At 38.4% G+C, this 14,811-nt stretch overlaps 4 protein-coding genes across 5 annotated transcripts; 3 read left to right on the plus strand and 1 right to left on the minus strand.

Moving 5' to 3' along the window:
- Window positions 1–45: 45 nt before the first annotated feature.
- Window positions 46–2,895, minus strand: LOC125201315 (putative protein phosphatase 2C 27). Its single transcript, XM_048099373.2, has 4 exons — window positions 2,231–2,895; window positions 1,656–1,856; window positions 887–1,092; window positions 46–809 (listed from the first exon to the last, which is right to left on the minus strand). The coding sequence occupies exons 1-4, from the start codon at window positions 2,423–2,425 to the stop codon at window positions 251–253; spliced, it is 1,161 nt and encodes a 386-aa protein (XP_047955330.1). The 5' UTR covers window positions 2,426–2,895; the 3' UTR covers window positions 46–250.
- Window positions 2,896–5,324: 2,429 nt separating this feature from the next.
- LOC125210511 (glutamate receptor 3.3-like) lies at window positions 5,325–9,690 on the plus strand. Of its 2 annotated transcripts, none has more exons than XM_089065542.1 (7): window positions 5,325–5,661; window positions 6,057–6,333; window positions 6,401–7,743; window positions 7,834–8,111; window positions 8,190–8,221; window positions 8,318–8,724; window positions 8,976–9,690. In XM_089065542.1, exons 1-7 carry the CDS (start codon window positions 5,578–5,580, stop codon window positions 9,435–9,437), a joined length of 2,883 nt encoding a protein of 960 aa, XP_088921668.1. In that variant the 5' UTR covers window positions 5,325–5,577; the 3' UTR covers window positions 9,438–9,690. The 2 variants fall into 2 exon arrangements, with proteins under 2 accessions (XP_088921668.1, XP_047966336.1); XM_048110379.2 differs by having other exon boundaries at window positions 6,068–6,333.
- A 580-nt stretch (window positions 9,691–10,270) lies between these two features.
- LOC125207497 (large ribosomal subunit protein eL21z/eL21y-like) lies at window positions 10,271–11,594 on the plus strand. Its single transcript, XM_048106872.2, has 2 exons — window positions 10,271–10,559; window positions 11,198–11,594. The coding sequence occupies exons 1-2, from the start codon at window positions 10,323–10,325 to the stop codon at window positions 11,453–11,455; spliced, it is 495 nt and encodes a 164-aa protein (XP_047962829.1). The 5' UTR covers window positions 10,271–10,322; the 3' UTR covers window positions 11,456–11,594.
- A 1,391-nt stretch (window positions 11,595–12,985) lies between these two features.
- On the plus strand, window positions 12,986–14,543 carry LOC125200525 (uncharacterized). Its single transcript, XM_089065543.1, has 3 exons — window positions 12,986–13,878; window positions 13,963–14,130; window positions 14,213–14,543. Exons 1-3 carry the CDS (start codon window positions 13,231–13,233, stop codon window positions 14,468–14,470), a joined length of 1,074 nt encoding a protein of 357 aa, XP_088921669.1. The 5' UTR covers window positions 12,986–13,230; the 3' UTR covers window positions 14,471–14,543.
- The last annotated feature ends 268 nt before the right edge of the window (window positions 14,544–14,811 follow it).

Consider the following 14,811-nt stretch of genomic DNA (forward strand, 5'->3'; position numbering starts at 1 on the left):
TATAGTGAATAAAATAAGTAAACGTAATTAAAAACAATTAAAAAATATAAAACAAATAAATATATATGACTAAGATAAATTTGGTCGATCTAGGGAAACGTGGCTTTAAGCTAAGGTACAACAGGAGAAATCATCTTTTACCAGCTAAAAAAATAGTGGCTAAACTCATCCAATTAATACAACACTTCAGTGGCAGAAATTGTCTAAGGAACTAAAACCCCATGAATCAATCACCCAAACTCCATTTCACTCACAAGTTGCCTTCTAGAGCTCCCTTGAGAAGATTCAGCCCTTCTGCCGATATGCTCCGCCGCACTCGGGAGGGGGCGATCTCAATCCGAGGAGGCGGGTCGGGTGAGAAGCATATAACAACGACGGTCAGGTTATCGCACGTGTCTCGTTTCAGCGCTTCCCGGACCAGTTCCCTCGAGCACTGCTCGGGATCGTTGTGCAGCATCAGCTCTTTCCGGGCTATCGTGACTGCACACTGGCTGCTCATCACCTCCCACAGACCGTCGCACCCTAGGATCAAGAACTCGTCGTCTTCCCCAAGCAGCATGTCCTGCAGCTCCGGCTCTGCGCTCAATGGAGAGGCCGACCCTTTCGGCCTTTTCATGTGCCAGTCTCCCAAAGCGCGCGACACGGATAGCTGGCCGTTGAGGTAGCCATCGTATATAGCTCCGCCTAGCTTCTCGATTCTAATTTTTTCGGATTTGCAGTTAGGCTTGTGGTCTTTCGACATTTCAATGGCCCTACCGCGTTTGCCCAGCACAGCTCGACAATCTCCCGCATTTGCAACTATCAGTTTTCTGCAAATGGAACAAAACCTTATGACTCTGCAGTCGATTTATACACAACCATACACGAACTAGGTAGCTTATCTTACCTCCCGGATATGAATGCAGTCAACACCGTGGTGCCAGACGATATGTCGAGGGAACTGTCATCAGAAAATGCATAGTCTGTTCTGAGGAACGCGCTCTTGATAGCTTTTTCCAGACAAACAGGGAAGAACGAATCTTCAACGATGAATTTAAGAAGCTTCTCCCTGACGAAGAATGCAGCGTCTATACCTCCATGGCCATCAAATACCTGCTTCGCATAAAATGTGACCAATAATTAGAGAAAACTCCGAGAATAGATTGAAAGAACAGAGGTTAAAAGAGTCTTAATGCTCCGTGAGAGTACTTCACCTGTCGAAGATACTCAAACATCACGATCTAAAGAAGGATAGTTAAAATTAAGGGGGGAAACTACATCATTCCAGATCCCAAATGCCTACTATGAAATATAGAACTCAGTTATCATATAAAACAAAGAGAATGAGACAAGACGAGACGAGACAGGACAGGACGACATAATCATACTAATGATCCACAGTCTAAAGAAGGATACTTGGGATTAGGTGGGAAACTAATTAAGGCTGTCCTAAACAAACAAATAGTAGTTCAAGCCATAGTCGATACACACATGAATACATGAAATGAACTCGACACGTTATTTCCCATAACAAATGTCCATGTAATGCCAAATCGTTGTCTCAATATTAAAGCAAGCATACGGTCTAGTCTATGTCACACAATAGGTTCTAAACCGCCACGTGTTTACTGCAATCTGAAGTCAGTAAATATGCTCTCATTTCAGTTTCCACTTACCCCATAAAAAGCTCCAGGCGAAGGGATATCTGCAACTTCCCCTTCGCCTAAATACTGAGGCAAGTTATCTATGCAGATATGTAAATCCTCCATAGATGGCTTCGGTCCTTTCTCAGCGCAGCTTCCAGACCGAAGAACTGGTAGGAAGCTCGATTTTATCTCTGAAGGTGATTTCGTTCCAATCCCTCCAAGATTAAGATCCTGATAGATAAAGATACATAGAATATGTAAGCACTCATCACAAATTAAACAAATAGCCAACATTTTTCGTGAAGATTTTAACATGAAACTCATCAAAATATTCCATACTTCTTAACATCGACCACACACCCTCGTTTTTGCCAATGTTGAGGTAAGCATAGATGCCTCTCCAAATCCCAGTTATATACACATGATACAGAACTTCAATAACCAACCATAAACCAACGTACACGAACCAAGTATGGAATATCGACTAAATTAGGCATCTGTCAACTCATAATAACTCACCACACAATCATTATTCACACACTTTTCACTTAAACAAGCACATGATCAAGTAGCTATTGCATCAGATCACACAAATGAGTATTTACCATCACATTTGCAGGAGAAACAAACGCAGCAGTGCTCATCGAATGGCGTGGTGGTTTACGATTCAGCATTTGCTTCGAATCATTCTCATTTTCCTCCAAAGTCTCGTCTTTCACCACAGAAACCTCACCACTATCCTCACTACAATCACCTCCTAGATCACTAAATTGAGGAGAATTATCACTATCACCAGCCATATTCCTCCCAAGACATTAAACAAGATCAACCCTTCTTTTCGACTAAATAATGAACATCAACCTTTCACAATACACTCATCAATTCAAACCCCACCTTCAAGTTCCTAAGCTAAAATGCATCAATTCTTCAACTAATTAAGCATTAGATCAGAATCCAAAATGCTCCCCAAAAATTGGAAGCAAAATTCAATAAAGCAAACTTCAGACTAATAGATCACAATCCCCTTTATAAGAAAAACAAAAATTCCAATTCAAAACCTTGATTCTAATACAGAGCATTCCTCCAACTTAGATAATAATCAAACACATAGAATGGAAAAATATAGGAAAAAAACGAAGATTTGAACCAATTAACAAAGGAAAAATGGATTTGTACGGTCGACAAGGGAAAGAGAAGGATGAAAATTGGGCGAAAGAGGAATCTCAGAAACGGAGGAGAGATTTTGTTGTTGCGGTTGGTGACCGGCGATTGCAGGTACTTTACCGGAACGTGGCAATTTTGTGTTGGTTATGGGTGGGGTGGAATCCCAGCCGTTGGATTGCGCGGGTAGGAAGAGGGCAACGGCCAGGAATGATGGAATATATCTGCCGTTTGCGGTTTTGTGAGGGTAGTTCGTTGGCGGCCGTTAAAGCGGCGCATAGGATTCTCTTTGCCACATGGCGAGGGATGATTGGATGTTGTGTGGGTGAGGTTAAATAGTCCATCCTTATCAACATCAGAGTTTGTAAAGTTATCTAATTGTCGGATTCATAATAATAATAAGAGATAAATGAATTTAAATAAATCGGGTAATCAATTCTTTCTTTCTTTCTTTCTTTCTTTTTTTTTTTTTGTATTGGGCAATTTTAAATTATTATTACTCACTCCATCCCCGATTACGAGTCACACTTTTCTATTTCAATCCATCACCAATTAAGAGTCACATTTTATTTTTACTATAAATAATAAGAGCAACTCCAAAGGAAGAAGGTAAATGAAAAGGGTATATCATGTTTATACCTTCTCAAAAATTGCAATATAACTTTCTAAAAATCAATCAACTCCAAAGATAAAAGGTATATCATTTAAAAAAAATAAAATAATAGTACAAAAGCATTAAAAAAACATAAAGTGTAATACCTTCTCAAATACCTTCCCCTTGGAGAATGATTTTTTGTGAAAAGAAGGTAAATATGGTGGTTATATGATTTTACCTCTTCATCAATGGAGAGGTAAAGATACCTCTTCAAAATGAGAAAAGGTATAATACCTTCTCAAATACCTCTTCCCTTGGAGAATGTTTTTTCATGAAGAAAAGGTAAATATGGTAGTTATATTAGTTTACCTCTCCATTTACCTCTCTCTTTGGAGATGCTCTAAGTAGGTCCCACATTTCACTAACTCAATTAACTCACATTTTATATAAAATCAATATAAAAAAATGGGTCCCACATTCTACTAACTTTTTCAACTAACTTTTCTTTACATTTTTTAAAACTCGTACCCGATCAAAGTGTGACTCTTAATCGGAGACGGAAGGAGTATTAAATTTTATTTTTTTGTGCATGGGGTAATTTTAAATTATTAGACAAGACGTTTTACCCTTCTAAGTGTAAAAGTTAGTACTACATGGAATGGTCACCGAGTTGATAGTGAATATATTTAACTCAAAAAATAATTGTAAGAGATAAATATCACTAGCTCCTACTTTATACTTTGATTTTTTTAATATTCATAATACATTAGTGTTTGATGAGCTATGGATTGATAATTAATCACTTATAGTATTATAACGCTTGCAATATAGCGTAATACTTTGTTGTCTCGTTATGATATGGAAAGAATAGATATCATTTTTTTAAGTATTAGTACTATTTTTAGTACTAGTATAATGAAGGGATATGTGAACTGAAATAAAATAAAACTACAGGGTTCTGTCTGCTGACGTTTTTAGGTGTGAGGAAAAGAATGCTCCTTCAAATTAAATATCATACTTATGAGGTATTGAATTAAATATCGCATATATAAGTATATATAATTAAAATGAGCCAATGCTAGTTATTTAAAACTTAAAAGTAAAAAGTAGATAGTGGAGTATATCATATTGAAGGTGAAACCAATACGCAAGGTGGATGTATATACATGCAAATTGCTTATAGCATAGAAATATATGTAACCGATTTAAATTATTCAAGTTTCGAAAGAAATGCATTTTTAGCTCTATATTTTCAACTTTTATTTCATGCCACTCTTAATTTATTGAGAAAGATGACGTGAATCGACTATTTTCACCCTTTCGAAACATTATTTCGAAACTACGTAAAATCATACTCCAACTTTAGAAACTTTAGAAACAGATGCACCATATTTTGAAAACAATAGTATTCAAACCAAATTTTGATTACTTTATTGAGAATAACTCAATAATTTCTCTACTATACACCAACTAGTACTCATGTAATTAGTCGGAAATATAGTTCCAAATTTTAACTCTTAACATTCATGTCCCCAACATATTATTGTACCCTCTAGGCTCTACAATCACAAAAATTATTTAACACGTATATTTAATTTGAAGCAACTTAAAAATTATTTGTAGAAAATATTTTTTATGTTTCTGTTACTCGATATAATTGTGTGGACTCAAAGAAGAAAATTATTGGCTGTTAACACATAATTAATTGAGTAATCACGACTTTTTCCACCCCCTCCATTATTATGTTTTGCTGGAAAATAGCATAATTTCATAAAAAAACCAATTTTGCTATCATTATCATTCTTACAAGCCTACAAGCATGCCCCCACCACAAAACTTATTTCCTTCCCACTTTCACTAACATCCAAAACGTTTTACACGGCTGTTATAATTAACAAATTCTTGAAATCCCATTTCCATTATACTACTACTCAAGTTCGTCATTGGTGAAATAGGAGTATAATTTAATTGCATAAAAGATTATAGTACTAAAAGAAAACAATTTGATTTAACGTGAACAGCCCAAAAATCCAATCTTGAATGAAAAGAAAAGAGAATTCACTAGAAATACGCGGTCATGGACATGGGTGAGTTTTACATGACCCAAAAGATGCACTGTATCTTTTTGTATTTTAGTGGCTCTCCTGCTGCTTCCCTGCACTTCACCAAAACTCCCAGAGAAGCATCATATGGGATATGAAGCTTCTTAACTACTTTTTCTGTGTATTTGGGAGTAAATTTTTTTGCCAAAGTTGCAATCTTGGTGCTCCAAGTCCCAAGGTATGTTTCTTAGCTCAGAGTCTGATTTTTTTTGTCTGCTACTTTTCTGTGTGTTTTCCCTCTTTTCGTTCCAATTATGAATTAACTAGCTTTAGTTCTTGTTGTACACATGTGTAAATGTCTCTGTAACATTCAGCAATTTTGTTGTCTGTGTGCAATTCCATTGGTAAAGGTGCAGGATTTAGATATCCTTTTTTCTCTAATTTGGTACTACTACATGATTTTGAGGGTTTTGATTATATCTTGGAACTCATTCTTACTGGGAGTTGTCTATGTGTGTGCTTTGCGAAAATTGAAAGGGAATTTCAAGTGCTAAAGGTGCTGAGTTTGTGCACTCTTTTGTTGGAGAGAAATTAGGTGTTTTGGTTATAATTTCTTGAATTGAGAACTCATAGTGTGTGTGTAGGATGAGTGTGTTCTGGATTGTTTTGCTTTCGACACTCTCTCTAGGAGTGTCATCCGATGGCTTGAGTGTGAATACTTCTTCAAGACCTGTTGTTGTGAACGTTGGAGCAATCTTCACTTTTGATTCAACCATTGGGAGAGTGGCTAAGCTCGCCATTGAAGAGGCTGTCAAAGATATCAATGCCAACTCGACCGTGCTTAAAGGCTCCAGATTCAATGTCATCTTTCGAAACTCCAATTGCAGTGGCTTTCTTGGCTTGGTTGAAGGTACCCCTTTATCTCCCCAACCTCATCTTTTATGTCATACTCTTACAAATCTATCCACTTTGTGCAGCTTTACGCTTTATGGAGACCGACATTCTTGCAGTGATCGGCCCTCAATCTTCTGTGGTTGCGCATACTATCCTGCATGTTGGTAACGAGCTGACAACGCCCTTTGTGTCGTTCTCTGTGACAGACCCGACTCTCTCGAATCTCCAGTTCCCCTACTTCGTTAGGGCAACGCAGAGTGATCTGCATCAGATGACTGCTGTGGCTGAGATAGTCGAAAACTATGGTTGGAAGGAAGTGATTGTTGTGTATCTTGATGATGACTACGGGAGAAACGGGTTGTCTGCTCTGGATGATGCCCTTGCAGCTAGGCGCTGTCGGGTTTCCTACAAAGCGGGGATTCCTCCCGGGGTTGTCAGCCGGAGCGACATCATGGATATACTCGTGAAAGTTGCGTTGACAGAGTCTCGTGTCATCGTCCTGCATACCTATCCGCCTACTGGATTCACGGTGTTTTCCGTGGCGCACTATCTTGGGATGATGGACGATGGCTACGTTTGGATCGCCACGGATTGGCTAGCGTCCGCTTTGGATTCTGCTTCGCCTTTTCAATCTGCAGGCATGATGGAAACTCTGCAAGGAGTGATCTTTCTACGGCAATACACTCCCGATTCGGAGAGGAAACGAGCTTTTTCAGCACGGTGGAATAAGGTGACCGGTGGCTCATTGGGGCTAAGCACATACGGTCTGTATGCTTACGATGCTGCTTGGTTGCTTGCTCATGCTATCGACTCGTTCTTTGATCAAGGAGGGAGTATCTCGTTTTCTAACGATTCGAACCTGCTTTCGACTCGAGGGAGTAAACTGCATCTCGACAAAATGGTCATTTTCGACGGGGGTCCTCTCCTTCTTAAGACCTTGATGGAGAGTGACTTCGTAGGTCTAACGGGGCGAGTCAAGTTTACCGACGACAGGTCCCTCGTTAGCCCTGCGTACGAAGTTATAAACGTCGTTGGGACTGGTCTCCATCGGGTTGGTTACTGGTCTAACTATTCAGGACTATCAACTATGGCTCCTGAAGCTCTGTATTTGCACCCTCCCAACCGGTCTACTTCGGGTAATCAGCTAAAGAGCGTGCTTTGGCCCGGGGAATCCATAAGGACGCCCCGTGGTTGGGTGTTCCCGAACAACGGGAAGCAACTGAGGATTGGTGTGCCACGACGAGTTGGTTACAAAGAGTTCGTGTCTCAAGTCCAAGGCACGAACAACGCAAAAGGCTTCTGCATAGATGTGTTCACAGCTGCTGCAAACTTGCTGCCATATGCCGTCCCGCATCAGTTTGTCCCGTACGGAAATGGCCTCGAGAATCCGAGTTACAACGAGCTCGTGAAATTGATCACCACGGGAGTAAGTTAATTGATACTATTCATATAATCATATAGTACTATTGTATGTAGGCTGGCATCGGGCGTCTTAAATCGTGCTTTCTTGTGATAGTTCTTCGATGGTGTGGTTGGAGACGTTGCAATCACAACGAACCGGACAAAAACTGTGGACTTCACTCAGCCGTATGCTGCATCTGGACTTGTGGTGGTGGCCTCGGTTAGCAAGCGGAACACGGGCGCTTGGGCTTTCTTGAGGCCGTTTTCGCCTCAACTGTGGGCGGTTAGTGCAGCGTTCTTTGTCTTCATTGGCATCGTCGTGTGGATTTTGGAGCATCGGATGAATGATGAGTTCCGAGGGACGCCAAAGCAGCAGCTGATAACCATCTTCTGGTAAGCTTTTCTCACAAGAATATACGACGAAATCAGACCATCGATCGACCTAACTCCCGTTTCTTTTTTTCGTTGCAGGTTCAGCCTCTCAACTCTGTTTTTTGCTCACAGTGAGTAGTCATACCCCACAATCAGTTTCCTAAATTAGAACTCACATTGCTTCTTATGTTCAAACACTAAATTCTCTATTCTTTCGCCGAAAACAGGGGAGACCACGGTGAGCACCCTCGGGCGTGCAGTGCTGATCATATGGCTCTTTGTGGTTCTGATCATCAACTCGAGCTATACTGCGAGTTTGACGTCCATACTCACAGTACAGCAGCTCTACTCTCCGATCAAAGGGATTGATAGTTTGAGAGACGGGGACGACCCTATTGGGTACCAAGTGGGCTCTTTCGCGGAGCATTATCTGAGCGAAGGGATTGGCATACCGAAGTCGAGGCTTAGGCCTCTCGGATCACCGGAGGAGTATGCCATGGCGCTTAAACGCGGCCCCAAGAAAGGAGGCGTTGCTGCTATTGTCGATGAACGGCCGTACATCGAACTTTTCTTGGCAAGCCAGTGCCAGTTCAGGATTATTGGTCAAGAGTTCACCAAAAGTGGCTGGGGATTTGTGAGTAACATCTAATTCTACTCCTTTTACATCACTTTTAAATATCATTTTGATTTCATCTTGTTAGAGTGACGATTTTATGACTGAAATGTCACGATTGAAATTGCATAATTTCATTGGTAAATGGATTTACGATCCGAATTTCTCTAGTTGTAAAATCCGACTAGGTTGAGCACGTTGCACGTTATGTTACATGTACGAACCTACGAAAACGCCATTAATCTTAACAACTTTTATATTTATTTTTCTAGGCATTTCCACGAGACTCGCCACTGGCCATTGACCTATCAACCGCGATCCTAACCCTATCCGAGAACGGGGACCTTCAACGGATCCATGACAAGTGGCTGACGACAAGCACATGCAGCTCAGACAACACGGAGCTTGAATCGGACCGGCTCCATCTAAAGAGCTTTTGGGGCCTCTATCTACTATGCGGTGTCGCGTGCTTCCTTGCGCTCGTCGTCTACTTCATCCAGATCATTAACAGGTACCGGCAAGCTGCCAGGGACGAGTTCACTTCGTCCGAGGGCAGCAGCTCGCGCTCCAAACGCATCCAAACGTTGCTGTCGTTGATTGATGAGAAGGAGGATATATCACGACGCGATCGGAAACGGAGAAAGCTAGAGATGTCGATGTCGGAGAACAACGGGGGAAGCAGAAGCGAAAGGGAGAGGGATTTGAGGAGCAACAGCTTCAACACAAAGAGTTGATGCCCCGTCGCGACCCTTTTATTTACTTTTTATCGTTTTTCCGGTTACCGGGCGCGCATCGTGATGTTATCGTGCACAACGCTTTGTTCGTGCGCGATAACGATAAAAATACAAATGCAGATTTAAAAAAATGAACAGAGGAGCTCAAGTGATTTTATTTATGCTCATCAATGTTGAAGCTTCTATATGAGAAGTGTTGTATGTGTAAATAGTGGAAATTGTATATAATATAGTGGCATTTCGAATTGGAAAATTGGTTTACAAGAACATAAACTTTAATCAAATTTTGGTATTTTCACAAATTTTAAAATTAATCTAAAATATTATAAACTTTACATTTTGTTTGTTACTATTTTCCATGACAGTCCAAATAAGATATCTTCGGCAAAAATCTTAGTATTATACGTGGACAACTGTGTAATGTTTATGATATTTTAGATTACTTTTTAGGTTCGTGACAAGTAGGATAAAAAATCTACGTAGAAAATCACTTTGATTTAATATCCCAAGAAGGATAAAAAATGCACGGAAATTGATTTGATATGGTGATTGACTTGCCATAGAAAATAACAAATAAAATGTAAAGTTTGTGATATTTTAGACGTTCACAAGAAATACCAATATTTAGCAAAATTCATGATTTTAGGGACCGATTTTCCTTTGGAATTTTCGATTGTATATTTGTATTAATGATTTTGTAGCACACCAATTTAATGGCACTTAAGATACTTATCATATCACTTCATTAGATTTTATATTAATATTTGTGTGTTAAATAACCACAAGGCCCAAATACAAAAAGCCCATTGGAATAGCATAAACTGGAAACCCTAATATCTCTGTCGACTCAAATTGCATTTGATTTCTCAGAGAAATTGCAACAAAATGCCGGCGGGTCACGGATTGAGGTCGCGCACCAGAGATTCCTTCTCCCGCGCCTTCAGGAAGAAAGGTCCTACCCATCTCACCACCTACCTTCGGATCTTCAAAATCGGCGATTATGTCGACGTCAAGGTTAACGGATCTATCCACAAGGGTATGCCGCACAAGTTTTACCATGGCCGCACCGGTCGCGTCTGGAACGTCACCAAGCGCGCTGTCGGCGTCGAAGTCAACAAACAGGTTTGCTTTTTCTATCTATCTCGGCTGCTAATTCCATTTTTTTTGAACCCTAACGATCTGCATTTTTGAGATCTAATGATAGCGTGAATTGAAAATTTGAGCAATTAGAATGTTATTTATATTAATCCTAATAGATTAGCTTTGAAAGTGAATTGCTTTTGAACGTTGTATTTCCTAATTCGGCTAATTAGGAATGTGGTAATTGTTTTAAACAAATTTTTGATATACTCCATGAATTTTAAGCAATGATAAATTTGTGCTATAGTTGTTTTACTAAATTGTATTTCCATGGTGAATTCTAATTTGAGCAATTAGAATTTTATGTTAATTTATATTAATAGATTAGGTTTGAAACTGAATCTCTTTTGAAGACTGTATATCCTAATTCAGCTAATTAGGAATGACTAGAACCATCTAAGATGGTTTAAACTTTATATTCCCTCCGACATTTCATTTTGCCCGCTCATTTTGAAAAAATAATTATAAATAGTTAAAGTGGAGAAACGATTGTAGAAAATGAAATGACTTTATTATTGTGGAACGGAGGGAGTACAAATTTGTGATATACTCCATGAATGTTTAGTTATATTTCTGAATGGTGTATGTTTAAGCAAATGATGAATTTGGTTGTGGTAAAGGTTGGGAACAGGATCATCCGGAAGAGGATTCATGTTCGCGTGGAGCACGTCCAACCCTCGAGGTGCCATGAGGAGATCCAAGAGAGGATAAAGAAGAACGACAAGTTGAAGGCCGAGGCAAAGGCTCAGGGCAAAATCATCAGCACCAAGAGACAGCCGGAGGGACCCAAGCCCGGTTTCATGGTCGAGGGTGCTACGCTAGAGACCGTCACTCCCATTCCATACGATGTCGTTAACGATCTCAAGGGTGGTTACTAAGCCTAAGCCTCACCATGTTTTGTTACTAAACTTGTGTGCTCTTTTTTCTTTAAGACCAATTTTGGCTTGCATTCCTCTTAAACTGGGATTTTGATGTCTGAATTTATTTTTCTTCATATTTATACTCTGTTTTCTTTAACTCATTCATCTCGCTACAAAGTGCGCCATATTCACATTCAACAATTATATCTATGCTATGTCTATTGTTCTACTTCTCATTTTTGTCATATTATATACAATATCATGCATATGTATCTTTTTAATTGATTTTTCCCAACTTAAAGAATGGAAAAGTAGAAAAAACAAACTCAATATGCTTATTACTAACAGTAAAATAAATTAACATACATACAACAGAATATGTGATAACATAATCTTCGTCTATTAATACACCAAGTAAAACCCTAACTCTCAATTAACAGATTCCTATTACTACACCAAGTAAAACCTTAACTCTCAATTGACAGATTCCCTGTGACTGGAAAGTAATTGGACTCCGTGATTCCCCGTGATGGAAAGTAATTGGACTCCTATTCGCGTACGGAGGGAGTTATACACATGAACAAGTTATGTGGTAACAATATCTTCATCATTAGATTAAAATTAGGAAAAGTTTGCTACTGCATCAAATTATTATGCATTAAAAATAGTAAATAAAAACCATTGATTAAAATTCGACGATAATAAAAAAAAAATTTAATTACAAATATGTCCAAAAATAACCACTTTTAATTATAAACACTAGTTTAATTATAGACCAAAGTCCAAAATTGGCCATTTACATTTTGCTCTATAAATCTTTTTTATCCTTTACATTAAGTTTGTTATCTTTTGTTCCCAAATGACAATATTTGAACTTAAAGTCCGACTATTCAGTTTAAGTTCTTTTTGATAGTATCTGAACATTTGCATGTCGGGAGGATGAACACCTTCACCAGCCAACTTTAGGGAGACCCCTGTTCCATTTCCATTTGTATACACTGTTCTCGAGTAGGGTATATTGTCATGTAATATAGATATTTAGTATAGCCAAAGCACATAAATATTTCTTATAATAAAATACTGGTGAAACATTGTTAAATAGCTGAAATTATGTTTGAATCGTAGAAAGCCCACTTAATAATTTTCTAAAACTTTCAACATACACTTCCCGTCTTAAAAAAAATACTAATGATAAGGCTTTTAGCTAAATAATCTAATGCATCTGTCTTATACGGCCTACTTATAGAGATATGCTTCCTACTTCCGATAAGCAGTTTTCGCAAAATTTAACTATTTAGAATTAATTATACAAAGTTGAAGGACTTAAATAAATAGTACTAGGAAATAAATTAAGTTGGATCTCAATTAAAACTAAATTTGTAACGTGGGAGACTTTGATTAAAAATAAACCCAGCAACTAGGATTTGAAATTAATCCCAACAATTGGGCCCAATTAGTTCATTGTCTTCCCCGATTGAAACCTAGCTCTCTCTCTCTCTCTCTCTCGCCGGATCACTAATTATCCCTTGGATAAACTAAAGCTATGACGGTAAGTATTAGTATATGATATTTCAATTTTGTATCTAGTCTAGTGATGACTAATTATAATATGTGAATTGTAGACGGGGAATGAAAATAGAATCAGCAACTTGCCTACTGATCTTCTCATATCTATAATCTCTCGACTCACCGTCCTAGAAGCTACTACTACTTCCATACTTTCAACTCACTGGCGGTATCTCCATCGCTACATCACTCATCTCAATTTCCCAATATATTTACCTAGGGTTGATATGAACGATCCCTACATATTTGTTGTCACACGGGTCTTGCATTTACACAGAGGCGGTCGGATAAAAGAGTTCAGGTTGTGCATGTCTAGATGTTTCAAGTATGGTATGGATAAATGGTTTGAGTTTGCCCTATCTAAGAAAGCTGAAATAATTCATTTACGTGGTCACCCGTATATTGATTACCCGTATATTGATTACAAGGCTCTGTTTCTTAGACTTCGAAATACGAATAATGGATTTGAATGCCTTAAAGATTTGTGTCTACTTGGCCCTGGAATGACCGATCAAGACTTGAAGCTTTTGTTATCCAATTGCATTGCTCTTGAATCCTTAAAACTTGAGTATCCTTTCGAGTTGGAAAATGTCTCAATTGTTGGTCACACTAAACTGAAGCATTTGAACCTGTCTTACTTGAAAGCTTGCTCCATTGTGATTCCCAATGCTATTAGCCTCGTTTCTTTGACGCTGCGTATCTTGAACGATAGATGCTCCATGCAACTTAGTAATACTCCCAAGCTTACCCAACTCTATTTTGAAGAATTTTTTCCTCTAAAATTGCTTGATGAGCTCCTTACTGGAATGCCAGCTTGTATGCGTGACCAACTCCAAATAATGCACATCACCGCTAGAGTTGAATCTAACTGTGAGGTAATAATTTATCTTCAATTATTTTATCTTCTTATGTGTGTGTGTGTATACATGTGTCCGTAAAATTGTGATTTTAATTTGCAGATGTATCACATGTATCAGAAGTCAAGGGTTGATCTTGTAAATGTAAAACATCTAGAGTTGACCTTTATTGCAGTGAAGTTTAGTCTCGGCCCGTATTTTTTGAGCAATTTCTTTCGTTTGGTTCGTTTGGTTGAAGCATGTAGTTCATTGGACAAACTTGTGATAAAGGTATGCATTAATTTGGGTGTATGATATATGTTGATGAATCAGTCATTGCATCAATTGACTCATGTTTATAATTTGTCTACAGCTTCCGATTTTACCGCCCTCACATGATGAATGCACGTTGGAAACATATGTTGGACCAAGATGTGAGTTGTCTCCAAAGTATTTGGAAATCTCACGATATTCTGGTGCTCCATCACAATTGGCTTTAACTTTGTACCTAATTGATAATGCTAGTAGATCTCTTCAAAAAGTGTCCGTGGTGGCTCAAGATGAAGAGGCATTAGCTCGTGCACGCCATGATTTTCAACATATCGCGTCTGTTAGTTTTTCAGTTATGTAACTGTTGTAGTCTTTTATCTAGTACTACTTCTTGATAACTTAATTTATTTCAAAATGCAAGAACAGTTTCTAAATTGTTACTGTATTATTTATTTTTAATAGTTTTCATACCTTCCTTTGAATAAATGTGTCATTTTGCTTGCCTTGCTATTGAGTATAGATGATAATAACCACGCCTTGTTTTTCCTTTTATAATCAAGCTAATTCAATTGAAACCAATAGGAAAAGTGGTATAGTTCAAAGAAGAACGGTAAATAGAAAGTTGAGATTAAATTTAATGAAGATGGCGTACAAACACTATAACTCAATGTTGATGCATTTTGGTCCATCCCTTATTAATCG

Source organism: Salvia hispanica, chromosome 2 (genome assembly GCF_029641045.1).
Source record: "Salvia hispanica isolate PSC_SH4W2 chromosome 2, Shi_PSC_v1, whole genome shotgun sequence".
Classification (NCBI taxonomy): domain Eukaryota; kingdom Viridiplantae; phylum Streptophyta; class Magnoliopsida; order Lamiales; family Lamiaceae; genus Salvia; species Salvia hispanica.